General features: G+C 54.9%; 3 protein-coding genes across 4 annotated transcripts; 1 reads left to right on the forward strand and 2 right to left on the reverse strand.

The window, feature by feature from the left end:
* Window positions 1-519: 519 nt before the first annotated feature.
* Unc45a (unc-45 myosin chaperone A) lies at window positions 520-15092 on the reverse strand. Its single transcript, XM_055623180.1, has 20 exons — window positions 15005-15092; window positions 14655-14816; window positions 14425-14461; window positions 13951-14126; window positions 11968-12060; window positions 11352-11519; window positions 9921-10089; window positions 9239-9409; window positions 8190-8361; window positions 6750-7050; window positions 5462-5556; window positions 4515-4656; window positions 4035-4175; window positions 3709-3836; window positions 3467-3533; window positions 2940-3053; window positions 2591-2706; window positions 1470-1587; window positions 1227-1382; window positions 520-1092 (listed from the first exon to the last, which is right to left on the reverse strand). Exons 1-20 carry the CDS (start codon window positions 15008-15010, stop codon window positions 835-837), a joined length of 2790 nt encoding a protein of 929 aa, XP_055479155.1. The 5' UTR covers window positions 15011-15092; the 3' UTR covers window positions 520-834.
* Window positions 15093-15205: 113 nt separating this feature from the next.
* LOC129688374 (protein shisa-like-1a) lies at window positions 15206-17769 on the reverse strand. Of its 2 annotated transcripts, none has more exons than XM_055623182.1 (4): window positions 16812-17769; window positions 16118-16270; window positions 15727-15937; window positions 15206-15413 (listed from the first exon to the last, which is right to left on the reverse strand). In XM_055623182.1, the coding sequence occupies exons 2-4, from the start codon at window positions 16215-16217 to the stop codon at window positions 15230-15232; spliced, it is 495 nt and encodes a 164-aa protein (XP_055479157.1). In that variant the 5' UTR covers window positions 16218-16270; window positions 16812-17769; the 3' UTR covers window positions 15206-15229. The 2 variants fall into 2 exon arrangements, with proteins under 2 accessions (XP_055479157.1, XP_055479158.1); XM_055623183.1 differs by lacking the exon at window positions 16812-17769 and adding an exon at window positions 16325-16374 and having other exon boundaries at window positions 16118-16250.
* A 65-nt stretch (window positions 17770-17834) lies between these two features.
* Hddc3 (HD domain containing 3) lies at window positions 17835-19959 on the forward strand. Its single transcript, XM_055623181.1, has 4 exons — window positions 17835-18012; window positions 18297-18352; window positions 18471-18711; window positions 19012-19959. Exons 1-4 carry the CDS (start codon window positions 17901-17903, stop codon window positions 19140-19142), a joined length of 540 nt encoding a protein of 179 aa, XP_055479156.1. The 5' UTR covers window positions 17835-17900; the 3' UTR covers window positions 19143-19959.
* The last annotated feature ends 336 nt before the right edge of the window (window positions 19960-20295 follow it).

Raw genomic sequence — 20295 nt, forward strand, 5'->3', positions numbered from 1 at the left:
AACACGCGCAGAACCGGCGCCCAGACGGGAAGTGGCTGTATTAGCGCCTTCGCTGATTGGCTCAGGCTCTGTCGTTTACTTGTACTGAGCCAATGAGCCCCAATCTTGGACTCCCAGCCTCTAAGAGACCGGTGTCCCCAGTCAGGGGAGGAACGTGTTTGAACCACCTTCTCCTTCAACCAGGCACAGCTACAGATGCCAAACATTGCCCGGGTGGACATCACCGAAAACTGACGATGTCATGACAAATGTATGCCGGGGCCAGCCAGCATGTAAGACAGTATCTCACAGACACAGGAATTTCATCAGTTTCCTAGGCTTTAGGCTCACCCTTCCACCAGGCCCTGACAGACCTCAGGCCGGGTACGGTGGCACCCCTGTGACTCCCACTACTCTAAAGGATTATCAGTTTGAAGGCAGCCTGGCCTACCCGTTTGGGGGCTCTGGCTCCCTTCTCTTGCGCTTCGCTGCTGCCCCAGCGCCTCCCGCCCTCGGCACTCCCTGCCACACAACACACGCTTCCGTTCCACGTGATTTATTAGCGGGGTGTGCCTGCTGGCAGGCTCCGGTGACGCCCGCAGCTTTTGGGTGATGCTGCTGTGCCCTTCCTTCTTGATGCCCACCATCCACAGGCTCGAGCTGGAATGCACTTTCTCCATTCCCAGCTCTCTACAGTACAGAGGGCCCTTCTGAGTGCTGTGTGAATCCCCCAGGGCAGAGACCATCCAAGTGCAGCTTGGGGAAGAGAGGCGAGTGTCCAGCGTCCCGGTCCCATTGGCCACGCTGCTTCTGTCCTGGCTCCCTAAGCTCCCGCAGGTGGCAGAGCGCCGATCCTCACTCCCGCTCCCGGTTGGGTTGGATGAGCCTGTATTCCACGGCTTTGCCCAGGCAGGCTGCAGCAGCCCTGGTGACCGGGCTCTCTTCACCCTTGGCCAACACCGACAGGATCTCCAGGACCTCACTCTCCATCAGGGTGCTGGCGATCTCCTTCGAGGCCTCCACCATGTTCAGCGCCAGCACCGTGCCCCGGTGTTGCAGCTCCTGGTTGGGGCTTAGGAGCAGGGACTGCAGGATCTCCAGCCAGTGTGTGGTCTGTGGGAGACGGTGCGAGTGAAGACCCAGAAGACCCAGCAACAACTGCAGAAGACACGACCCCCGCAGAGCAATACCACCACGTGGGGAGCTGCTAGTTCCCTCCCCCTCCCCTGCCAAGCGCAGGCACTAACCACTTGTGGGATGCGGCTGCAGAGGGAGGGCCGCAGGGAGGTGAGCATGGCCAGGCCGCCGGCGGCAGCCCTCCGCAGCAGCTCATCCTCCTCTCCGCTGTACAGCACCAGCAGCTTCAGCCGGTCATTGCCCTGGGCCTCAAAGAGATCCTGCACCTGCAGCCAGATGGAGGAAAGGACCATGGCACCGGCACAAAGCCATCTGCGTCCCTGTCAGGGGGAGCAGCTACACCAAAGCCTCACCTCTTTGCTCATGGCCAGGTTACACATGCACTCGGTAGCTGCCCGGCGGATCATCTCATGCTCCTCAAACATGTAGCCCTCGACCATGGGCACAGCCTTCTCCTTCAGGATCTTCTGCCTGCAGGACGAAGTTGGAAGGGTCTGCATGGTCAGAGCCTCCACAGCCCGGCCCCCGATCTCCCTGTGATTAGCCCCAAGCGGAGGAGCAGCCCTAGCCATGTCCAAAGACCTTCCTGTGCGAGTTAGGAGCTGCAGAGCTTTCTAGCCTCCTGACCCGGCTAGAACCAGCATGGGTTGTTGGGGACGCTGAAATTAGCAAAGCAGGGTGGTTGTGGTGATGGCGATGTGCGGAACCGGACACACCTGCTTGGATGATTCCACCTAACACTAGTCATCACCCCATGATGCTTGGGTTATCTTACTTGATGCTCACCCTCCACCATGGCGAAAGTGCGGGGGTGGTTACCGTAACTAATTGGCCGAAGGGGAAACTGGGCTGGGTGCTGAGTAATGTGTTCAAGGCCGCAATTAGTAATAACAGCTGACCGTGATTACTGCTAGGAGCAGGTACCTACGAACCAAGGGCTTCTGGGTTGGGGTGGGGGAGCTTTTAAGACAGTTTATAGCCTAGCCTGGCCTAGAACTCATACCACTCTTCCTCCCTTGGCCTCCCCTGGCATGAGCCACCATACCCACTTGTGCCTAAAGCCTTTTGTATGCATTTTCTCAGTGAATTCTCTGTGCTACTACCTCAGTTACATACTTAACTCACAGAGGGGAAACTGAGGCAGGATGACTTAAAAGACTTGCCTAGGGTTATACAATGAGCCAGTGAGTTTAAGCAACATGAGGAGAGGAGGAGGAAGTGAGGGGCACCGTCAGGGCCCCAGAGCTGAACTGCTTGGGCTCTATATCTACTGGGTTGTGTGAGGCAGATTGGAACTCCAGGCGGTCTGAGTTCCCAGCTTGTAGCATTCTCGCCCTGTGCCACCTTGGTACCACCCTTGGCACGACTCTTCCTGTATGACACAGAGTCATTATGAGGCACAAAAATGACCAGGAACTGTTTTCCAAACTGTGGAGTACGCAACTGGGGCCAGCCGAGCTCCATGGGACCTTACCTGAGCCTCTCACTGATGCCTGCCAGGTTCGTTAGGGCCATGAGGGCCTCAAAGTTCTGCAGTCCTGAGCAGCTGAGGTGCAACAGAGAGACAAGGGGCCGGACCACTTCGTAGATCTGTGGTGCACACCCCGCCTGTCAGTGCTCCATGCAGTGGCCCCCAACCTCACCACCCCACAGCAGGGGGCCTGCCCGAGACAGAGACAGCAGAGGCCTCTATGGCTGTCCCCACCCCAGGACTCAGCAGAACTGCCATTTCCCTGTGGTCATGAAAGGGAGCCCGGGCCAGGGGCCATCAGGGCATAATGAGGAAACAAGAGAGGTCACAGTTGGAGCAAGGAGACACATACCCGCTCTCCAGGGAAGGTCATCTCTGGGTTGGAGGTGATGGTAAGCTTGGCAAGAGCCTGGGCTGCCTTTGTCTGCCCAACATCGGTGCCTTCCACGGCCAGCGGGAGCAGAGCCTGCCAAACAGTCCCTGGCCTGTCAGTGCCCAGTGTGGGCCTGGGAGGACAAGGCCCAAGCCACCACTCCTGACTGCACCCTCCCTCTCATTCTCTCCTTGGGCCCGAGAGCCATCCCTGCTGAGATTCTTCCTCATTCTGAGCTCTGTCCTTGAAACTATCCAAACGTTCCTCAACCACCTATTAGGTGCTAACTATCGGTTGTGCCGGGCCCTGGGGCCACAGGCGGAGGAGGAGAACTCCGAATCTTTATGGGCCCAAAGTGCTGAGGGACTCTGAGGAGCCTGTCCACATCAGCATCACAAGCTGGCAGGAGTTCCTGTTGGTCACTAATAGTGGCCCCAAGGCCAGCAGCCACTGAGTCCTGTTTTATGGGCGGCTCAGGGTCAGGAAGGAGTCAGAAGGCAGCTTACCTTGCCCCCTCCCTGGGCCACCACAGTGCCTCGATCCTCCACCTCTTCCACCAAAGCCAGGAAGACCCTGCAGGGGAGAAGGCGTGCTGAGTGGGCAGGGCCCACGGCCCCAGCAGGCAGGCATTTCACTCTCAAGCTAAGCCAAGTCCAGCAGCCCAGCGCTCTGAGGTTCACAGGGCACAGCACCCACGCCTACAGGCCTGCGGCAGGCTGGCTGAGTTAGGAGGGGCAGGCTGGCCTACCTGGAGAGTAGCTCCCTACAGGAGTTGGTCAGCACAGGGCTCTCTGTCTTCACCATGCATGTCATGGCTGACACCACGCCTGCTGCTAGCAGCTTCTTCACACGGGCCCGCACGAAGCTTGGTTTGTCCTGCAAGGAGGCAGTGTGGGAGGGGCCCGAACTGACTTGATAGGAAAATGTGGGCCCTTTTCAACAGCAGAGAATGCTGAGCATGGAACCAAGTGGCCACGACAGACCTTGGAAATAGCCAGTTTGGAGGAAGGCTTTCTGCTGAAGATCAATCCTGCCAACAACAGGGACCCCTCGCCCCCCTGGCAGACCCCTTACCTTAGGGTGCTGCTCAGGAACATGCTGCTTGGCATACTTGGCCAGCTCCACCATCTTGGGGTCAGGCTCCTCATAGTCGTAGCTGTTGGTGCAGTTCACCAGCGCCGAGGCTACCGCAAAGAGCACTGACCTCTCCTCGGACTGCCAGGAAAGAGGGGGCATTGAGCTCGCAGTCCCAGAGAGCAGCAGGGCTTGCTGCAGCTGAGCTAAGCCTCCATCCCAGCCTCTGTGGCCCCACCTGGAACCCAGGGGGACGCTGGGAACCTGCCCCAACCCCAGACTCAGAGCTCACAATCCCGGCTCCTTAACTCCGCCAGCGCCTGTGATCCCAGACACTGCAGGCGCCAAGGCCACGCCATGCCTTGGCAACTGGCTCCGCTTCCCGGGGAGCACAGGGACGTTGATGCAACCCGCCAAAGCCTGGTAAGCTCTCATCCCAGATCCTGCCCCCAGGCCGAGAGCAGGAACCCACAGAGCTACCCTGCTAAGCTGGAACAGGGCCTTCAGCGCAGCCTCGTCCTCCACAAACTCCTCCTTTACGTCAGCATCAAAGGTGAGGTAAGCCAGGCCCTCCACTGCCCAGCGCCGGGTGCCCGGGTCAATCTGGTCGTTGCACAGCCACCTAGGGACACGTATGACAGTGGAAGACCATCAGGTGTGAAGCGGGAGCCAGAGGTAAAGTCCCACAATCTCAGCACTCAGGAGGGTCACAGGTTCTAGGTCAGCCCGGGCTTAGTGAGACCCTATCTCAAACAAACAAACAAAAAATAAAACAGCAAAAAATAGTGGGTGAAGGAAAAAGGAACCTGGACAAGGAGGAGAGCCAGGAGCTTGGGTCTGCCCTTGACATGGGAACTTATGAGTGAGGATGTAGGAGGATTTGTCCAAAGGGAAAACAGCTCCTGCCTGGGTCAGACAGCAGGAGACAGCTCTATTGACTGCCCTCCTCAAAACAGTGTGTGCATGCACACCCATCAGGCCAGAGGATGATGTCAGTGTCCTGCTCCGTCTTACTCCCTTGGAGAAGGTCTTTCACTGCAGCTGAAGCTAGGCTGGCAGTCGGCAGGCCCCACTGGACCTTCTGTCTCTGTCCCTCTCCGCCGCAGCCAAGCGTAGCCAAGACAGGCGTGTGGACAACCACACCCAGCTTTTTTTTTAATTTTTTAAAAATATATTTATTTATTTCCTGTATGAGTGCCCTGTCTGCATGTACATCTGCATGCCAAAAGAGGGCATCAATCCCTTTGTGGATAGTTGGAGGCCCCCATGTGGTTGCTGGGAATTGAACTCAGGACCTGTGGAAGGGCAGACAATGCCCCTAACCACTGAGCCATGTCTCCAGCCCTCACCCTTGCACCCACCGAGAATCTCTTCAGTTCCACACCCTCTCTTAAGGTCTGTCCCAGAAAGGGAGAATTACGACTTACTTTCGGCACTGCTTGGCCAGTTTGAGAGTAGAGCCTTCAGCAAACTGCTTCATGCTGAAGTCAGTCCCTCCAGCTGACCCGAGCTTACAGAGTCCCTGGAGGAAGAGGACAAGACCAGTAGTTTGATGCTCAGGATGGAGACAACAGCCTGGCTCTCCTACCCAACTCGGGGTCTCTCCCCGGCCCGCTGTCATGGCTCCTGGAGGACCACAAACATTAATTAATCAACAAATTCCCCACAGGTGACACACGGAATGTTAGGCAGCAGTCACCTACTGAGGTGGCCCCAGGACAGCAACCAGGAGAAACTGACACATTGGCCACCCTGGTATCCTGAGCCTCCGCCCTTTCCACACTCATTCCCATTCTACACGCAGATTTACTCTGTCCCTTTCAGGTCATATAAAAAGTACTTTGTGCCAGACACAGTGGTTCACACCTGTAATCCCAGGCCTTGGAAGGTAAAGGCAGAATGATCAAAAGCTTAAGGCCAGCCTCTGGTCTACAGTGAGTTTGGGGCCAGCCTGGGCTACATTAGACCCTGGCTCAAAAGAAAGGAAAGTACTTTAACCATGGCCTAAATTCTTACAAGACAGAGACCCAGAGCTAACGGCCTGTGCTAGCTGGTTTCTTTGTTAACTTTCAACAAGCTAGAGTCATCTGGGCAGGAGGAGCCTCAGCTGAGGAATGGCTTCCATCAGATCAGCCTGTGGTGAGGCGCAGGCCACTGGTGGGGGCTTCATCTCTGGGAAGGTGGCCCTGAGGTGTACGACAAAGCAGGTTGAGCAAGCCACGAGGAAGCCAGCAAGCAGTGCTCCTTCCTGGTATCTGCCTCACTTCCTCCTTCCTGGTCCCTGCCTCAAGTTCCTGCCCTGCCTTCCCCTCTCAATATACGCTGTAACACGAAATGAAGCCTTCCCCTCCAAGTTGTTTTTGTTTGTGGTGTGCGTCACAGCAACAGAAAGCAAACTGGGGCAGTGGCCACGGAGGAGAAGGCGACCCTACAGTAACGGCTACAGCTGGAAGCCTAGAAAGGCCCCATACACTTTCTGTTTTTCCACAGGCCTCTCTAACCAGCAAGGGGACAGTCTGAGGCACCCTACAGACATCCTTTGTACCTGGATCATCGCCTGCTTATCATAAGCCCTTCAGTGACAGGAGCCAGGTCCACGCCAGTCACCCTAGCAAGGTTCTGTGTATACCTTCTCCTACAGTGCCGAGGCTACCCCAAGAGACACCATCTGACTGGTACCCCTGTCCGACCGCGTAGCCGCGCCTCCCATCTCACCACTAGTGCTCTGATGCGGATGCTGTCCCTCTCACTGCACTTGTAGAGGTCCTTGAGCAGCGACACACCATTGGCAGTGATGAAGGAGGCCCGCTTGGCTTTGCCCGCTGCGTGGATCAGCGCCTCCACTGCCACCAGCTGCTCCTCCTCTTGCTCAGAGGCGCACAGAGCGATCACGCTCTCCATGACACCGCTCAGCTCCAAGGCCCGGTTGCCAGCATCACATGGGCCCTGCAGAAGGCAGGACACTGTCTGGATGGCTCGCAGCTTCCCGGCCAACCCTTGGCCCTCAAACCAGCTCCTAAGGGGCACAGAGTTAGAGCTGTCACGCCAAAGTACACGTAAGGGACCTCTTCTCCCCACTCCCCCTGTAGCGGACGGGCACCTGGTGCTACTTGGGCAGAAACGGCAAGAGAAGTTGCCAAGGGGAAGAATGACCATTCCAGCACAACGGCCATCACCAGTTGGTTAGCTACCCTCCACTTGAGCCTCGCTGGTGACACAGCACCAGACAGGTTATTCTCACGCACATCGCCCCGCCCCATTCCTTTCCTGTACTGCTTAAGAGCATCCTACTGCAAGTTACTATTGTCAGCCACTTCCCCTCGCTGCCAACCCCCCAAGGGTGGACTGTCCCGTTTAGTCCATGGGTTATAAAGGAAAGCCAGGAAGTACTTGACTCTTCTGTTGTGCGCGAGACATTTGTTGTGGTATTGGAAAATCAATTTAAAAGTTCTCCTGGTGCAGTCACTTTGGAACAAGAAGCAGGTATTGGGCCAGGCACAGTGACATACAACTGCATGTCCCGGCTACTCTGGAGCCCAGGAGTTCTAGGCCAGCCTGGGCTACATAGCATGATTCCCATATCAAAATAACAGGGTCTGATTGCACGAATGAATGGCTCCCATGAACTCATGTATTTGAATGTTTGGTCTGTAGCTGGTGGAACTGTTTGGGAAGGACTAGGAGGTGGGCCTTGTTAGAGAAGCTGTGGCACTGGGTAAGCTGTGAGCTCCAAAGCCTACACCAGTCCAAGTTCATGCTTGTTCACCCTCCCTCTCTCCCTCTCTCTCTCCCTCTCTCTCTCTCTCTCCCTCTCTCTCTCTCTCTCTCTCTCTCTCTCTCTCTCTCTCTCTCTCTCGTGGCTGTCTTAACATAACATGTACGCTCTCAGTTGCTGCTCCAGCACCATGTCTGCCTGCTGGCTGCCATGCTCCCTATCATGATGGTTATGTCTACTCGTGCTCTGAAACTGTGAGCCCCCAACAGACTCTTTTATAAGTTGCCTGGGTCATGGAATCTCTTTACAGCAATGGTAAAGTAAGCAAGAGATGGGGTGGGGATGCTGGGGATGACTTTAGCAAACTGGTCCTCCCTTAGGGAGGACTGAAAGGCTGTCTCGCTGGCACCCCTGGCAGCGGGAGAAGCCCGCTCTCTCACCTGATGTAGTTCTCACAGAGGCGGTGGAAGTTCTCCCTCTCGGCATCACACTTCAGGTCATCGAACAGCTTGCTGAGGAGGATGGAGGCACTCATGCGGCTGTTTGCTGTCACCGTGAGCTCCCCAGCAGCATCTGGCAGGGAGCCCCCCACCTCCAGAATCTTTTTCAGACCTGGAAAGATACCCCATTTAGACAATAGAGCATTGGCGCCAACCCCTAAAGGTAGAGACAGACCAGGAGATGCAGAGAAAAGCAAGGCCACCTCTCTCAGCCAGGAAGGTCAGAGTTCAAACAGTGGCATGACAGGTGTAATGGGAAAAACAGAAGCAGATTCACCGGATCACTGCAGAGGGCTGCTGGGCAGGGCCCCTGCAAGCCCTTTCTTACTTATCTTATTGGAAAACAACAAGTGTAAACTGCTACGTTATGACTTGGCTGTCTTTCTCTCCAAGCACAGCAGTGACACATATACACTAAGAAAACCTTCCGACAGGCCAGTGAGATGGCTCAGCAGGTAAAGGTGCTTGCCACCAACTCTGGCGACCAGAGGTCAATCCCACAACCCTCAGAGCAGAAGGAGAAAACCAAACTTTGCTTGTTATCCTGACTCCCAGCAGTGTCACAGCATTTGAACACACAAACACACACATGCACGCAGAGGTCTACATGGAATAGAGAAAAGTGACACTGCCTTTCTGTTGGCCTTCTTCAGTACTGGACAATGTGCATGCACTTTCCACACACACACACACACACACACACACACACACACACACACACACACAGAGGCCTACATCAAGTAGAGAAAAGCAACCCTGCCTGTCTGTTGGCCTTTTTCAGACTACGCAATGTGCATGCGTTTGCACACGCACACACATGGCACACACACAACTGGAGGGTCTCAGGGCTCCTCGTAGGGGTTGCGAGGGCCACAGGCGGTCAGCTCAGGACAGCACGCCACGACGTGCGACTGCTGCTTCCCTTGTCACTCCTGCAGAAAAGCAGGCCTCAACCGCCCAAGCAAGTTTTTCTAAACTGCACCACCTACCTTGATCGATGACCCAGAGTGTGAGGCTGTTGTTGGGGTCCTTCGGAGATTTCCGCGGTACCATTTTAATGAGGAGAGTCAGGGTATTGTCACGGCCTTGGCCGGAGACCCCCACCTCAGTCAGGAGGTCTAAGAGGTTACTGATGAGGACCTTCAGCTCCCGGGCAGGATCTGTCAACAGTACGTGTTAGTGATCAATGTCCGTGACATTATGGGTTCAGTCCTCCACACAAAGACAAAACAGCACAAGAGAAAAAGGTCCATTAGTGGGCTCTACGTGACCAGCCCTGTGTGACTGTTGAACTCCCCAACAGTCTGAGAGATTCAGGCAAAGGAGAATTCCCTCCTGGGTCCGGAGCTGAGCCCAGCTTTCTCCTCAAGCACCTTGGCTATTAGACTCCAAAGGAAAAGCTGGGTAAGGAGACACAAACCCATGCCAGCACTCGGGAGGCTGAGGCAAGAAAACTGAGGGCCCAAGAGCAACATGGCAAGTTCTGAGCCAGCATCAGTTCCATAGGGAGATCTTGTCTCAGCAAAACAAAAGAATCTAGAGTACAATATGACCACTGGGCCACGAATAATCTGGAGTGGCAAATCTCATCCTGAGAGACTGGCTGGGCGGGTTCAGCCTCATCCCCTCTAAGACAGTACCATCCAAAGGATGAGACCTGCTTGCACTCACCCACGATAATGGCACCTTCTTTGCCCCGGAAGCCTTTCTTGATACCTTCCTTGAGGGCATCAAACATAACTTGCAGCAGGTGGCAGGCTGCCAGCGACACGGCCTGGTTTTCCACGCCCAAGATGGAGACTACTCTCCGAGTTCCCAGAACACTCAGGGTCGCCACTGTCTGGGGTGCAAAAAGAGTTGGACAGAGGCTCTGGTTGGTAAAGGGCAGCCACGGTAAGTTATTCCTAATGGTAAATGGCCGGAAAGTGAGCAAACACCTGGGCGGACAGGCCAGCTCCAGTGAAAAGGAAAGCAGGTCTGTCTAATGGTATGGCCTGGAGTCATGTCATGCTTCCTGTTAAATAGGAGCTAAAGAAAGCATCCCATCGAGGAGAGCCAGGACCACATACTGAGACAGTGCCTGAAAATGAGGAAGAGGAGGAGGACACATTCCAGAGTCCTCATCCACTCCTGCTCTCTGTAGCTCAAGAGAAGACAAGCCCCAGGAGTGGCTATTTGGCCTCATGTCTCCTCCAGAAGGAAGCACACCTAGACAGAGCTTCCTGATCGATGCCAGCTCCTTCCCAAACCCAGCACTAAGGTCTGTGTGCGCCTGAGGGTGTGAACATGCTTGGGCGCACCTGCAAGGCCTCTCCATCTTTCTTGTAAGCCAGAGAACCCAGGAGGCCTGATGGGCTCATCCCAGCTCACTCAGACCTGCGGGAGCTAGAGGTTGCCAAGGGATGCGCATGTTTGACTATTCTAAACATAGCCCAGGCTTGGCCTCAAAGGATTTCATTGAATACGTCACAATCTCCCCTTCTTAGAATTGGAGCGTCCTCTAAAAACAATCAAGGAGCCCAGCATGGCAGCACATACTGAAATCCCAGAGGGACCACGAGTTCAAGGCAGCCTAGACTATGTAAGAGCCTGACTCTAAATATACACATTTATAGACATAAAAACATACCAATCAACCAGAGACCAAGTCTCTACCTCCTGGGTCCAGCTAGCACAGGCAGGAGCTGGGGACATGGGCTTTCGCAGCCCAGGAGCAGGGCCTTTCTTGCTGTACTGTCCATGCCAGGACAGCAGTCCATGCTGCTCATCGGGTCACTGTCTCTAAGGCTGTTGGTGACATCACTGATCTCTCTCATTTCCAAAGCCCTTTCTGAGCAGCCTGAAGTGGGGCAGTGACCAGGTGTCCCTGTGAACTGGCATCGAGAGTAACGGTCAAGCTGTGAGGGGGCTACGTTTGCCCTTTCTGGTCCTACCTACTCTATCCTAATTGAGTGGATCCCCTCTAGCTGTGGATCTCCTATCTGTGCGTTCAGCTGTTTGGGGAACAAGATGAGGAATGAAAGAGTAGATAGGTAGATGGAGTTAACAGATAAATGGACAGACGTACAGACTGAAGCAGTAACTAGACCTCGCCACACCTACCCGAGACTGGTGCTCAGAACAAATGCCAACCAGCGTGCGCAGGGCTGCCAGCATGAGGTCAGTCTCTCCTGTGTCCAGCAGCTGTTGCAAGAGCTGAACCCCATTGCTCCGGAAGATCTTCTCAGCTCCAGCATCCTCTCGGGCCAGTACCACAAGGTTCTGAGAAGCCTACACCAGAGAAAGCACATTCTAATGTTGACACCACATATACCCAAGGGTAAGGCAGGCAGAGGGGCCCTGAGCTCTTGACCTCACTGCTTCTCCTTAGCATCTGAGAGCGGCCAGCCATAAGTTCAACCTCTGGGAACTTCAGCTTCCCTCCCTTCAAGTAGAAATGAGAGCTTGCTCTCCTAGGTGATGGTTACAGCGGAATCCCTAACAGAGCTTCAAGGGCAAGGACAGCACCTCAGTCACACTCTATGCCACCTCCTGGCCCCAGGATGGCCACCAAGGTGCTCTGCAAACACTAGTTCCCTTTGCTTGCTTCACACTAAAGACCCGATCCCCAAGAGCTCCTATGCAGGAGGCTCAGCCAGCCAGGAGGACTCCTGAAGCCCACACTGGTGAGCACGGAGCTGTGCAAAGGAGCTCCAGCGGCTCACTCCAAGACCCGTACCTTCTGTTTCTTCTCTGTGCCTTTCTCTTTGGGGTCCAACAGTATCTGAAACATCTGTTCAACTTTGGCATCCGTCGAGGACATGTACCGCACCTGTGACAAAGCATCAAAGCACAGAAGCAATCACCTTTCTTGGTCAGACATGTCACATTTCCTATGAGTTCTCCTTGGCTCTCCTCCCTGGGTGGCTCCGCACTCAGGGCCAACAGCGAGCAGCCGTGGCAGGCAGGAAGAGACTTGCCATCTCCTTGCATCTCCTCCTAAACTTCCCGAGGCTGTTCTCCTCACTGAACTATTTCCTGCTTGGGCAATAGGGCCTGCTGACGCTAAAGGAAGTGCCTTCAGAAGGCAGGCATCTTGTTAGCCATAAGGAAACCCACTCCCAGCAGTGCCAGCTCTACCACAGCAGCAGAGCATAAACACGCTACTACGGCACTGCACTTGACATCAATCACAAGAGGCCAGGAAGGTTATGAGGTAGCTGCTGACATGCTCTTTGAGGCTGTTTGTGTGTTTGTGTGTGTGTGTGTGCGCACACGCATGTATACATTAAATCAAAGTATTTTTTGGAAAGCCTCTTTAATCCCATTCTTTTTTTTTCAATGTTATCATTTTTATAAAGACAACACACACACACACACTCTCTCTCTCTCTCTTTAATGTAGACCAAGCTGGTCTTGAACTCACAAAGATCTATCTGCCTACCTCTGCTGCCTGAGTGCTGGGAATGTCCTTTGGTGTACATTTTTAAGAGGCCTTTTTTTTTTCCCCCCAAGACAGGATTTCACTGCATAGCCCTAGCTGTCCTGGAACTCACTCTGTAGATGAGGCTGGCCTGAAACTCAGAGATCCTCCTGCCTCTGCCTCCCATGTGCTGAGATTTAACAGCCTTTTTTTAATCTTTTGAGACAGGGACTCACTATGCAGTCCAGGCTGGCCTTGAACTCAAAAGTTCCTGCCTCTGCCTCCCGAGTGCTGGGATGAAGGGCGTGTGCCGAGACCTCCCAACTTAACAGGCTTTTGATGTACAACTTTAATACTTTTCATTGTACTTACATTTACTTACTCAGATACACTACATGGGTCACTAGCTCAGAGAAAGAGCACTTTCCTGTCATTATTACTGCATGCTCTGCCTTTCCATCCACCAAGAGGCAGAGCACTCTCTATGCTCACACATGACCCACTTCTCAGAAATGGCAGCAATGGCCTCGTCTGTTTAGTTTTCCTCTCCTGGCTGGGCATTTAGGCAAGTTCCAAGTTTGTCTTACTATAAACAAGACTGAAATAAAAGTCAGACATCTGAAATCCCAGCCCTTGGAAACCAGGCCATGCACAGCTACACAGTAAGTCCAGGACCAGCCTCGGCTACCTGAGATCCTCTCTTTAAGAAGTAAAAATAAGAGCTGAAGAGATGACTTAGCGGTTAAGAGCACTGGCTGCTCTTCTAGGCTCTTCCAGAGGTCCTGGGTTCAATTCCCAGCAACCACATGGTGGCTTTCAGCCATCTGTAAGTGAATCTGATTCCCTCTTCTGTTGTGCATAAAAACAGTGTTCATATATATAAAAAAAATAAGTAAATATTTAAAAAGTAAAAATAAGAGTGTTTTTGGAAGCAGGAGCATCAGAGGTTCAAGGCCAGCTTAAGGTAGGTAGTGAGTCTGAGTCAGCCTGGGCTAACCAGATCACCAGATGTTCTTTACAAGTTCGATAAGCTAAAGCGCTGCAGCCTAATGGAGTCTCGCCAGTTCATGCCTTCCCCAGCTGCCTGAAGAGCCCACACACCCACAGCCACCTGCCTCACACTCTGCCAAGTGTACAAACTTTTACACACACCAAACAACCATGCTTCCAGTGTGATTTCCTCCAACAGGCTGAGCACTATCAATGCCTGTTTGCTACCAGTAGCTCCTCTCTGGAACCCTGTGTCTACTCTCGACCCAGACCCAGGCAATGCCCAACTTCTCTTGGTCTTTCACACACCTTCTCCTGAATCTGGCCCCCAATGTTCCTCAGGGACTCCTGGAAAACTTTGTTCTTGGGTTCTAGGCTCACACATCTCTTCAGGTCAAGGACGGCCTGGTCCAGGCGGCCCAGCTTCTCTAGGGCTTGGCTTCGACGATAAAGTGCTTTGACGTCCCCACCGTCCTTTTCAATGGCTGAGCACAAACAGGAGCTCTGTCAGCACCCATGAGGCCACCGTCTCCAGGCAAGAGCAGGAGGGAAAGATCTTGAGGGCCAGAGGAAGGTGGGGGATATGAATGTGGAGCTCGGTGCTTCAGCCTCAGAAAAGGTGAGGGCAGCTGCAGAAAAGGAAAGGCCGAAGAAGTGGGAAAGCAAGTAGAAAGATGAGTGTCTGGGACCAAAGGAGGAGGAGATAGAGGGGGCTCAGCGGTCCCAGAGTCCTTGCCCACCATAGAAGACCCACAGCTCCAGATGACGGCCCACACTCCCTACCTTTAGTCGCCTCTGACTCTGCTTTATTGTAATCTTCCTGTAAGAGAAAACAGATCGCTTGTTCTGCTGAGCCAAGCGATCCCACCACCACCACCGATACCCAAAGACCTGAGACAACCGTGGGCGGTGAGGAAATAGCCAGCTGGGGAGCACACAGCAGCGGCTATGGGCAATCCCAGCGGCTATGGGCGGCTATGTGGAGCCAGGCTAGGGCAACCCGACCCCCTCACCAGCTTGAGGTGGCAGGCAGCCCGGTTTCGGTGCAGAATGGCCTGGTCCTGGGGCGTCACGCCGAGACTCAGGGCCTGGGTGTAGGCGGACAGGGCGCCCTCGTAATCCCCGCATTTGAACAGCTCGTTGCCCTCCTTCCGCAGCTCCTCGGCTGAGCTGGCCTGTGGAGAGAGAGAGGCGGTGGGCTGAGCAGCGCGGATGGGAGAGGAGCCGGGTCCAGGGCGAGTTCGGAGGAGGTGACCGCGGCCAGGTGCGAAGGCGCATGTCCGAAGGGGAGATGCCACTGTAGAGGATCAGTGCGCACCCCGGGGACGGAAGGTCGGGGCTCGGGGGTCCCAGGGCTACTCACAGTCATCACGAAGCTGGGCTGTAGGGCCGGCGCAGCCACGGTCCCCGGAGCAAAGGTGGGCCTGGGCTCGGGAAGGCGCCGGTGGCCGCCCCGCCCCGCCCCAGCAATGCGTCAGAGGCACGCCAAAGAAGGCGAGGCCGAGGAGAGGTTACGTCTGTGGAAGGGCGGGAGGCTCGGTCGCGTTGCGCCGGCGCCTGCGCAGGCTCAAGGACGCTTCAGCAGCGCCTAGTCTGTTCTCACTGGGGCCTGCAGGGGGCGCGCAGCGGAGACCCGAAAGGAAAGGCGGCGGCCGCTGCAGTTTTGCCTTTCCCTCCGTCCCCGGCCACGGCAGAAGTGCACGAAATCTGTGGTCATCAGTGCCATCAGCAGTACACTGTAGAGGCCCAGTGCTAAGAGCGGGCCTGGGCCCCTGTGGGAGAGGGAGTCAAGATTGTACGCCGGCTGCGACTAGTCAGGGCTTACAGAGCCCAGAAAGTCCCGAGAAAGCGCATGAAAAATACAGACTGCCTGCACATACTGCAATCGCGTACACATTTGGGAGCTCGCAAGTTCCTTGACGACAAACCCGGCTAAATTCAAAATTAAACCTACTACAATGTGTCCTCGGACTACAAGAGCCTCTCTGTGGACACCGTCCAAACCCCTAATAACAGGCCTCCCAGAGCCCAAGACTCTGGAGCACCCTGTCACTGTTCTGTGGATCTGGGACTTAGAGGTCTCACCTCAGGATGGGTGGGGGCTGGAGAGTAGACACGTTTACTTGGTACAGGGCCTCAAATTCATCCAGGGTACAGCAGGAAGGCCCGGCAGCCTGCAGGTGGCAACAGTAGGCTTCCTGGGGAGTATCAGAGAGGCGAGGGCAGAAGAAACCAGGGTAGTGGCGGCCTGCGGCATCCCGTGTTGTCTGGCACAAATGCGGGTGGTGAGCCAGTGCTGGAGAAAAGCAAGAAGTCTATAGAGACGGGACATTACTCGCATCCCCTTCGCCCTCTTCAAGGTGCAAAATGAGGTCCAAGTCCCTACCAGAAGAGGAAAGGAGGCCTTCTCCATCCCTCACCTACAGCTCTCCCAGTAGCCCAAACCCCCCCTCAGAGGATAGGGGAAGAATTATACCTGAGAGGTCGGTGGGCTGGGCAAGGTTCATCCAACTGAAAAGCAGCCCCACACACAGGCCTGTCAGCAGAGGTCCGGGATTCCTTCTCTGGAGGCCCATGAGAAGTCACCTCCACCTCAGTCGTAGGTAGTCCTAGGAATCCAGTATGTGTCCTAAGCCATGGTTACAGGCAATAAGGAACCAGAAATTAAAGTCCCAAGACTCACAGGGGTGGAAGCTCCATTACAGGCTTCTAGGGAGATGAGACTGACTGGATTCCTGTCATCTTGCTGGGAAATGGGAGGCCCTTGGCTCCAAACTGCCTACGATTTCCTAAGCAGAAGGGAGGGAAAGCTCAGAGAACAGGGAATGCCAGGCGAGAGTGAGGCTGAGCCAGTGTCCTGAAAAAGTTAACATGTAAAGCCAAATATGTTTCTGTCTACCCAATCTCCAACTTGTAGGCTGCTATGGACACCTCGGGAATTCTGACCATTTCTTTTAGGCCCCAGAGACCTCCCTTCAGCCTACCGAGCGTCCCTCCATGGCAACCACCGAGCTGATCCCAGCGTCCTGCCATTAACCTTCCCCCTGAGCCTTACCTCCCCAGCTACCAGCCCCGACACAGAAAGCTACCTGCCTGGTGGGAATACACTTAGCAGCTGACAACCTCCATTCCTCGTAGCCCTTTGGGGGAGATTCCAAGGTCTTGCTTACCCCTCGTACTTCGGAGCTGCCAACACTAAGTGAAGACCCCAAGCTCCCTGGCCGGTACCGAGTGGAGGGTTATTCCAGCGGCTACGCAAGGTAGACAACACTGTGCTCCTGCAACGGAGCGGGGACAGGACTCATCACTTCAGGGGCCCACAGCAGACATCTGGGGACTGGGGCAGCCTCCCTTGTGGTACAATAGTGCCAACGGTTCCTGTGGAAACGGCGCTGCCTCCCAGGAGCCCACAACTGAAGCAATTAGGCAGGATTCGGTTCTCCAGGAGGCCAAGCCTTGCCATGTTTGGGCCCAAATGTCAGGCTCAGGTGCCCATGGTAACAGGACTGACCCTGTGGGGAGAACTCTGTTTGGAGCACTTTGAAGATGTTCTGGGAGTTGACAGGTTGTAGACGGCCCCTTTTTCCTGGAAGAAGCCGTCTCTGACTCCCACACTACATGAAGCGGGCTTTCTCCACAGTCCGTTGACCACCTCTGCCTTCCAGCTCCATACTCAGCAGTCCTTGAAGCCATCGCTTTTGTTCTTGTTTGTCAGCCTGTTCTGCACACTGTTAGCTCTGAGGGCCAGGACGCTGTATTCTTGAGCCTCGAGCAGAGTACGCTGCACCAGCTGCTGTGATTGCTGAAGGCTGTTTTCCGTGCCGAGGATCTCCGCTTCTACGGGACCTCCACTGAGACCGGGAAAAGCGCTTGCTGCGCAAGATTAAGGTCTTGCTTTCAGATTACCGCAACAGCCAGGTTAAAGGCTGGGGGTGGCCGCCTGCGCCTGATGCGTTGGTGAGGCGGAGAGGGGAGAATCCGTGAAACTCGTTGGGTAGCAAGTCTTGCTAAATTCCTGGACCACAGGTTCAAGGAGAGACCTTGAACCAAAGCTAAGGCGGAGACCTATAGTCTCTACATGCCCTTCGCAAGCGCACACACGCACAGCGAGCGAGCTGGGAGGTGGGGAAGGAAGAGAACGGAGGAATTACAGCTGGTTAGAACGAGCTCCGGTCTCCGAGCCTCCGCTTCGCCAGGGGGCGCTGCAGATCCGTTCGGACTCCGGGGCGTCGGTCTCCCGAGCCGCCCACCCCCGAGCGATGGGCTCGGAGGCAGCCCAGCTGCTGGAGGCCGCTCACTTCGCGGCGCACAAACACCGACAGCAGCGGCGGAAAGATCCCGAAGAGACCCCCTACATCAATCACCCCATCGGTGGGCGCGCCGGTTGGGAGGCAGTCCTCGCGGCGCGTGGCGGGTGGGGACCCACTCGGGGAAGAAAAACACGGGGCGTATAAGTTCTCGGGCGCCTACTTTTGAGTCCCAAGCTTTGTATCAGCCGCTCTTCGCGCGTCATGCCCCTAAGCCTCACCTCAGTAGGCAGGATTGCCCCATAGAGTCCATCTCCCCAAAGAGGGAAGGGACTTTCCGAGGTCACCCAGCTGGGGAGGCGCTACCTCTGGCTCCCTCTAGTCTGACTTCTGCTTTGGCCCTGTTAGGTGTAGCCCGGATCCTAACCCATGAGGCGGGAATCACTGACATTGTGGTGTTACAGGTAATTTTACTCTTCACTGCCGGGAGGCTGGCGTGGGAATCAGGAGCACTGTTAAGCAGGGGGTGCCCTTTGGCTGGTGGGCTAGTGTCGCTACGCTGAATGGGAGCCTGTCCCCCAGGCCGCCCTGCTCCACGACACCGTAGAAGACACAGACACTACCCTGGATGAGGTGGAGCTGCACTTTGGAGCCCAGGTTCGGCGCTTGGTGGAGGAGGTAACAGATGACAAAACTCTGCCCAAGCTGGAAAGAAAGCGGCTACAGGTCGAGCAGGCACCCCACAGCAGCCCGGGGGCCAAACTGGTGAAACTGGCGGACAAACTGTACAATCTGAGGGATCTGAATCGCCGCACCCCTAAAGGTATGCTCCCCTTGGCTCTGAGGGAAGCGGGAGGGATGTCCCACTTCTGAAAACACAGGCTGGTCAATTTCCCAGAAATAAGCGGGGGTGGAGGGGTTCTTAATGCCTCAGGCTAAACCTCCTAGAACAATCTTCTCTCATGAGGTGGGGACAGAGTTGATGGGTCGCGGAGAAGTTGTAAGATCATTCCATCGCAACTCATCTTACGGCCTTGTACCAAAGCCCGCCGGGAAACAGGCAAAAGACGTTGCTAGCCTTGACATCACACGAGCAGGTTTGTTTGTGCCCACTCTTGCGCAGGATGGTCAGAGCACCGCGTCCAGGAATACTTCGAGTGGGCAGCACAGGTGGTGAAGGGGCTTCAAGGAACGAACCAGCCACTGGAAGAGGCGCTGAAGCAGCTGTTCCAGGAGCGAGGGCTGACCCTTTGATCGAGGGCTTGGTGCAGTCTTGTGGCATGGCTCCAGCAAGGCGCAGGCAAGATAGGATCTTTACTGCGGCGATTCAGAGCCTCCTCATCTCTCACATTCCTTCACCCAGCCCAGACATCACAGGCTAAACGCGCCTGCGTTTTCTTACTCAGCTGAGCCCCAATATGGAAATCGGATATATCCATCCATCCATGCACCCAGAGCCTTTCCCCAAGTCTTGAGTCTCTCTGCGATTTTTTATGGTGGGACCTCTGGCCCCTCAGGGACTTAAGATTGCATAAGCATTGGTGTGGCAAATAAAGCACTTAGGGCAAAGGCTGAAATTGCTGGTCCTCCTTCCCTGGTCTCCTGAGAAGAACCGACATGCTAGATACTCATTTCCAAGTGTGTCCCTGGCATCATCTCCTTTGAGTTGAGAGCATCAATCCTTGGAACGTGGTGGCGTCCTTATGACTGAGCTGGATTGTGTCGTTATGAAGGTCAGATGATGTAGTTGAGGAGTCTGGAACGTTCCCTTACAGCATTTGGGATGGCAGATGTACTGGGAGAGAATGCCACCACTTACTGGCAACTGAAGGACCGAAGACCTCGGTTCCCCAACACCAGCTGCAGCGGGTGCTCAGTTATTCACAGCTGATGCCTTGACCCTTAAGATTGCAGGCTTCCTGCGTTGCTAAGCGGCAAGAGCTTCCGGGGTACCGGGAAGTGGTCCTGACGTTGTCCCGCCCATAGGGTGGGTGGAGCCTGAGGAAGCAGAAAAAGCTCCCAGCTTTAAAAAAATTATTTTTAATGGTCCGTAAACTGCTGAAGATTTTTCTTTTTTTGGTTATATTTTTGTGTTTGTGTGTGCGCGCGGACGTTCCATAGTGTGGGTGTGGCAACCAGACAACTTGGGGGCAGTTGGGTTTCGCTCTTCACTATGTGGGTCGGGGCTTGATCAGGTTGGCGGGCTGGTGCCTTCACCCGCTGAGCTGTCTCGTCCTCGCCGGCCCCTTTATTTATTTACTTATTATTCATTTAACTTCTCTTTTGGAGGGTATAGGGTCTCACGCAGCCAATTGGCAATCCTCCTGCCTCTGCAGTAGTTCCATAAAGCACAACCGTTCCCCGGGCTACCCCTAAAGCTTCTTAAATCTCATCAGCCATAGAAAAA

This window comes from Psammomys obesus, unplaced genomic scaffold (genome assembly GCF_907164565.1).
Source record: "Psammomys obesus unplaced genomic scaffold, mPsaObe1.curated_primary_1811, whole genome shotgun sequence".
Taxonomy (NCBI): domain Eukaryota; kingdom Metazoa; phylum Chordata; class Mammalia; order Rodentia; family Muridae; genus Psammomys; species Psammomys obesus.

Excerpts from the sequence above, each read along its gene's own strand:
- LOC129688374 (XM_055623182.1), bottom strand. The coding sequence starts at position 16,217 with ATGGGCCTCCAGAGAAGGAATCCCGGACCTCTGCTGACAGGCCTGTGT. Across the intron at positions 15,938-16,117 it reads CCAGCCCACCGACCTCTCAG|CACTGGCTCACCACCCGCAT; the intron begins GTATAATTCTTC and ends GCTTTTCTCCAG. Across the intron at positions 15,414-15,726 it reads CAGCCCCCACCCATCCTGAG|GGGCCCAGGCCCGCTCTTAG; the intron begins GTGAGACCTCTA and ends CCTCTCCCACAG.
- Hddc3 (XM_055623181.1), top strand. The coding sequence starts at position 17,901 with ATGGGCTCGGAGGCAGCCCAGCTGCTGGAGGCCGCTCACTTCGCGGCG. Across the intron at positions 18,353-18,470 it reads CTGACATTGTGGTGTTACAG|GCCGCCCTGCTCCACGACAC; the intron begins GTAATTTTACTC and ends CCTGTCCCCCAG. Across the intron at positions 18,712-19,011 it reads GAATCGCCGCACCCCTAAAG|GATGGTCAGAGCACCGCGTC; the intron begins GTATGCTCCCCT and ends ACTCTTGCGCAG.
- Unc45a (XM_055623180.1), bottom strand. Across the intron at positions 11,520-11,967 it reads GCACAGAGAAGAAACAGAAG|GCTTCTCAGAACCTTGTGGT; the intron begins GTACGGGTCTTG and ends TCTCTGGTGTAG. Across the intron at positions 4,657-5,461 it reads CTGGCCAAGCAGTGCCGAAA|GTGGCTGTGCAACGACCAGA; the intron begins GTAAGTCGTAAT and ends ACGTGTCCCTAG.